We start from the raw sequence: 6,018 nt of genomic DNA, 5'->3' as shown, positions 1-6,018 counted from the left end.
GTGTCTGTGAGTGGTCGTTGTGTCTGTCACTGTGTCCATCACAGGTCACTGTGTGTCTCACTGTGTCACCAGTCACTGTGTTCATCTGTCACTGTGTCTGTCACCAGTCACTATGTCACTGTGTCACCGGCCACTGTGTCGGTCACCGTGTCCATCACTGGTCACCATGTCCGTCACTGGTCATCATGTCCGTCGTTGGTCACTATGTCTGTCACTGGTCACTGTATCTGTCATCATGTCTGTCACTGGTCGCTGTGTCTGTCACCGGTCACTGTCTGTCACTGTGTCCATCACGGGTCACTGTGTCTCTCACTGTGTCCATCTGTCACTGTGTCTGTGACCAGTCACTATGACTGTCACTGTGTCACTGCTCACTGTGTCTGTCACCATGTCTGTCACTGATCACTGTGCCTGTCACCATGTCACTGATCACCGTGTCACCGGTCACTGTGTTTGTCTGTCACCACATCTGTCACTGGTCACTGTGTCTGTCACCATGTCACTGATCACCGTGTCACCGGTCACTGTGTCTGTCTGTCACCACATCTGTCACTGGTCACTGTGTCTGTCACCGTGTCCGTCACTGGTCACTGTGTCTATGACCGGTAACTGTCTGTCTGTCACTGTGTCCATCACGGGTCACTGTGTCTCTCACTGTGTCACCAGTTACTGTGTCCATCTGTCACCGTGTCTGTCACCGGTCACTATGTCACTGTGTCACCGGCCACCGTGTCTGTCACTGTGTCTGTCACTGGTCACTGTGTCTGTCACTGGTCACTGTGTCTGTCATTGGTCACTATGTCTGTCACTGTTTCACCAGTCACCGTGGCTGTTACCGTGTCCATCGCTGGTCACTATGTCTGTCTGTCACCATGTCAGTCAGCAGTCACTGTGTCTGTCACTGTGTCTGTCACTGTGTCACTGGTCACTGGGTCTGTCACCAGTCACTGTGTCTGTCTGTCACTTGTCCCTGTGTCTGTCTGTCACTGTGTCTGTCACCGGTCACTGTGTCTGTCACCGGTCACTGTGTCTGTCACCGGTCACTATGTCTGTCACTGTGTTACCAGTCACTGTGTCACCGGTCACTGTGTCTGTCTGTCACAATGTCCGTGACTGGTCACTGTGTCCATCACCATGTCTGTCACCGGTCACTGTGTCTGTCTGTCACTGTGTCCATCACGGGTCACTGTCTCTCTCACTGTGTCACCAGTTACTGTGTCCATCTGTCACTGTGTCTGTCACCGGTCACTATGACTGTCACTGTGTCACTGCTCACTGTGTCTGTCACTGTGTCTGTCACCGGTCACTGTGTCTGTCACTGGTCACTGCGTCCATCACCATGTCTGTCACCGGTCACTGTGTCTGTCACCAGTCACTATGTCTGTCTGTCACTGTGTCTGTGTCTGTTCACCATGTCTGTCATTGGCCACTGTGTCTGCCACTGGTCACCATGTCTGTCATTGGTCACTATGTCTGTCCACTATGCCTGTCCACCAAAGCCACCACAGCTGCCTGCGAGGACCCCGATTTTGGCTCTGTGATGTCCCCAAACTCACATTTCTGCTTTTTATTCGTGTTTAACCCCTTCTTCACCCCCACCCGCAGGTCCCCAACCTTCGCCGGCGGCCTCTTCGCTATCTCCAAGTCCTACTTCGAGCACATCGGCTCCTACGACGACCAGATGGAGATTTGGGGGGGCGAGAACGTGGAAATGTCCTTTAGGGTAAGGGACAGTGTGGTGTGTCACCTTCCCAGGGCCACCTCCACGGAGCTCCGTGATGGAGCGGCCGGACAGCCGGACCTCAGGTGTGTCGTCCCCGCAGGTGTGGCAGTGCGGGGGACAGGTGGAGATCATCCCCTGCTCGGTGGTGGGACACGTGTTCCGCTCCAAGAGCCCGCACACCTTCCCCAAGGGCACGCAGGTCATCTCCCGCAACCAGGTGCGCCTGGCCGAGGTGTGGATGGACGAATACAAGGAGATCTTCTACCGCCGCAACCAGCAGGCCTCGCAGATGGCCAGAGAGGTACTGGGAGCACTGGGAGGGGGCTGCTGGTTTTACTGGGAGGGGCTGGTCCGGCTGGGAGCTCCACCTGAGCAGGGGGAAGGGGTGAGAAATCACGTACGGGTGGACAGAAGTAGACAAAAACCTACTTTTTATTGCTTTTTCTCTTTGGCCAGGTTGTTTCCTAGCAGGAAAATATTTTTTTTTTTATGGTATTACGGTATTATGATAATATGATTTGTTTATGAATTATTTTTTGTTTCCCGGTAGGAATTTTTTTTTATTATTTTATGATATTATGATTTTTTCAATGAATTATTTTTTTTCCTAGTAGGAAAACATTATTTCTTATGATATTATGATTTTTTATTGAATTAATTTTTGTTTCCTAGTAGGAAAACATTATTTTTTGTGATTTTATGATATTATGATCTTTGAATGAATTAGTTTGTTTCCTAGTAAGAAAATGTTATTTTTAATGATTTTATGATATTATGACTTTTTTTTTATGAATTATTATTTGTTTCCCAGGAGGAAATTTTTTTAATTATTATTTTATGATATTATGATTTTTAATTAATTATTTTTTTCTTTCCTAGTAAGAGAACATTAATTTTTATGATTTTATGTTATGATTTTTTTTAAATGTATTAATTTTTTTCCTAGTAGAAAAACATTGTTTCCTATGATATTATGATTTTTAATGAATTAATTTTTTTTCCTAATAGGAAAACATTATTTTTTATGATATTATGATATTAAGCTTTTTTAATTTTTTTTTTAAATTTTTAGTTTTTTACACAACACCCAAAACTTTGTGCTAAAATATCTCTGAGCTCTTTGTTGGAGCCTGTGACCCCCTTYCCACTTATCTCAGTGCTGTCACACCGTGAGGGACAATGACAAAGCTGGGGTGACTCCCACCTCAGGATGGGGTTTTTTGGGGGGATTTTCCCCTTTTTTTCACAAATTAAAAAAAAAAAATCATAAATTTTTTTCACAAATTGAAAAAATTCACAAAGTTAATTTAATTTTCCCCCCTGCCTGGGTGGACAGAAGACGTTTGGTGACATCACGGAGCGGCGCCGGCTGCGGGAGCGGCTGCACTGCAGGAACTTCACGTGGTACCTGCAGAACGTGTACCCCGAGATGTTCGTGCCCGACCTGACCCCGGCGTTCTACGGAGCGGTGAGTGACTGTCACCGTCACTGTCACCACTGTCACCGCCACTGTCACCATCACTGTCACCACTGTCACCGCCACGGCCACGCGTGGGGACGGCCGGCAGGGAGGTGACCCGAGGGTGGGTTTGAGGGGTGGGCAGTTGGGGCTGCCACGGCTGTTACTGGTCAAAGTTTTTGTCATTGGTCACCTGTCACCGTGTCTGTCACCGGTCACTATGTCTGTCATTTGTCACTGTTTCTGTCACCGTGTCTGTCTCCAGTCATGTCTGTCACTATGTCTGTCACTGGTCACTGTCTCCGTATCAGTCAGCAGTTACTGTGTCTGACTCTGTCACTGTTTCTGTCACCGTTCACTGTTTTTGTCACCGTGTCTGTCACCAGTCACTGTGTCTGTCATTTGTCAGTGTTTCTGTCACCATATCCGTCTCCGGTCATGTCTGTCACTATGCCTGTTACTGGTCACTGTCACTGTGTCAGTCAGCAGTTACTGTGTCTGTCACTGTGTCTGCCACCGGTCACTGTGTCTGTCATTTGTCACTGTTTCTGTCACTGTGTCTGTCACCAATCATTGTTTCCGTCACCATGTCTGTCACTGGTCACCGTGTCTGTCACCAGGCACTCTGTCCGTCACTACGACTGTCATTGGTCACTGTGCCTGCCACTGGTCACTATGTCTGTCATCGTGTCAGTCAGCAGTCACTGTGTCTGTCACTGTGTCTGTCACTGTGTCTGTCATTTGTCACTGTTTCTGTCACCATGTCTGTCACCAATCACTGTTTCTGTCACCATATCTGTCACCAGTCACCGTGTCTGTCACTATGCCTCTCATTGGTCACTATGTCTGTCATCATGTCAGTCAGCAGTCACTATGTCAATCACTGTGTCTGTCACTGTGTCTGTCACCGGTCACTGTCACTGGTTACTGTGCCTGTCATTTGTCACTGTTTCTGTCACCATGTCTGTCACTGTGCCTGTCACTGGTCACTGTCTCTGTCACCGTGTCTGCCACCGGTCACCGTGTCTGTCACTATGCCTGTCATTGGTCACTATGCCCGTCACTGGTCACTATGTCTGTCATTGTGTCAGTCAGCAGTCACTGTGTCAGTCACTGTGTCTGTCACCATGTCTGTCACCGGTCACTGTCTCTGTCACCATCTCTGTCAATGGTTACCATGCCTGTCACCGTGTCTGTCACCGATCACTGTTTCAGTCACCATGTCTGTCACTATGCCTGTCACTGGTCGCTGTCTCTGTCACCGTGTCAGTCAGCAGTCCTTGTGTCAGTCACTGTGTCTGTCACCAGTCACTGTGTCTGTCACCGGTCACTGTCACTGGTTACTGTGCCTGTCATTTGTCACACCGGTCTGTCATTTGTCACTGTTTCTGTCACCATGTCTGTCTCCAGTCATGTCTGTCACTATGCCTATCACTGGTGACTGTCTTTGTCACCGTGTCAGTCAGCAGTCACTGTGTCTGTCACTGTGTCTGCCACCGGTCACTGTGTCTGTCATTTGTCACTGTTTCTGTCACCATGTCTGTCACCAATCACTGTTTCTGTCACCATATCTGTCACCGGTCACTGTGTCTGTCACCAGTCACTGTGTCTGTCACTATGCCTGTCATTGGTCACTATGCCTGTCACTGGTCACTATGTCTGTCACCGTGTCAGTCAGCAGTCACTGTGTCAGTCACTGTGCCTGTCACCAGTCACTGTCACTGGTTACTGTGCCTGTCATTTGTCACACCGGTCTGTCATTTGTCACTGTTTCTGTCATCATGTCTGTCACTATGCCTGTCACTGGTCACTGTCTCTGTCACCGTGTCAGTCAGCAGTCACTATGTCAATCACTGTGTCTGTCACTGTCACTGGTTACTGTGCCTGTCATTTGTCACACCAGTCTGTCATTTGTCACTGTTTCTGTCACCATGTCTGTCACTGTGCCTGTCACTGGTCACTGTCTCTGTCACCGTGTCTGCCACCGGTCACTATGTCTGTCACTATGCCTGTCATTGGTCACTATGCCTGTCACCTGTCACTATGTCTGTCATTGTGTCAGTCAGCAGTCATTGTGTCAGTCACTGTGTCTGTCACTGTATCTGTCACCAGTCACTGTGTCTGCCACCGGTCACAGTGTTCATCTGTCACCGGTCACTGTGCCCATCTGTCACCACATCTGTCACCGGCTGGCGGGGCCGGTCTGGGCTGGGCTGAGCTGGAATCCAGCAGAGCTGGTTTGGGGTGAGTTCCAGGGTGGGGAACTCACGGGATGTGGCTTTGGGGTTAAACTGAGGGGAAAGGGCTGAAAATTTCCCTGAGCCCCAAATGCCATCCTGGGAACGGAGCTGGGAATGGGATGGGGATGGGACAGAGAGCTGGAGCCCCAAACCAAGGAATCCGGGGACGGGTGGGACGCAGGAACCCAAATCTATCAGCCATCCACAGGAAACTGGGGACAGGCTGGGTCTGTCCCTGAGGGAGCTGGGGACAGGCGGGACACGGAGCTCTGGGGACAGCAGGACACGGAGCTCTAAGGACAGCAGGACATGGAGCTCTGGGGACAGCAGGACACAGAGCTCCAACTCCATCCCTGGGGGAGCTGGGGACAGCGGGACACGGAGCTCTGGGGACAGCAGGACACCGAGCTCTGGGGACAGCAGGACACCGAGCTCTGGGGACAGCAGGACACAGAGCTCTGGGGACAGCGGGACACGGAGCTCTGGGGACAGCGGGACACGGAGCTCTGGGGAGAGCAGGACACGGAGCTCTGGGGAGAGCAGGACACGGAGCTCTGGGGAGAGCAGGACACGGAGCTCTGGGGAGAGCAGGACAC

At 50.2% G+C, this 6,018-nt stretch overlaps 1 protein-coding gene across 1 annotated transcript in view; it reads left to right on the top strand.

Moving 5' to 3' along the window:
- Nucleotides 1–1,450: 1,450 nt before the first annotated feature.
- Nucleotides 1,451–6,018, top strand: part of LOC130587867 (polypeptide N-acetylgalactosaminyltransferase 6-like) — a 7,569-nt gene continuing 3,001 nt past the window's right edge. Inside the window, exons 1-3 of the mRNA XM_057388839.1 lie at nucleotides 1,451–1,723; nucleotides 1,824–2,024; nucleotides 3,060–3,191. Coding sequence (XP_057244822.1) covers nucleotides 1,451–1,723; nucleotides 1,824–2,024; nucleotides 3,060–3,191 — 606 coding nt within the window. The remainder of the gene's footprint in view (nucleotides 1,724–1,823; nucleotides 2,025–3,059; nucleotides 3,192–6,018) is intronic.

The sequence above is a fragment of the Malurus melanocephalus genome, unplaced genomic scaffold (assembly GCF_030028575.1).
Source record: "Malurus melanocephalus ecotype Western Australia unplaced genomic scaffold, MMel_1.1 scaffold_2591, whole genome shotgun sequence".
Taxonomy (NCBI): Eukaryota; Metazoa; Chordata; class Aves; order Passeriformes; family Maluridae; genus Malurus; species Malurus melanocephalus.
The sequence above is the reverse complement of the archived record's forward strand: the minus strand, read 5'-3'. Positions and strand labels throughout refer to the sequence as shown.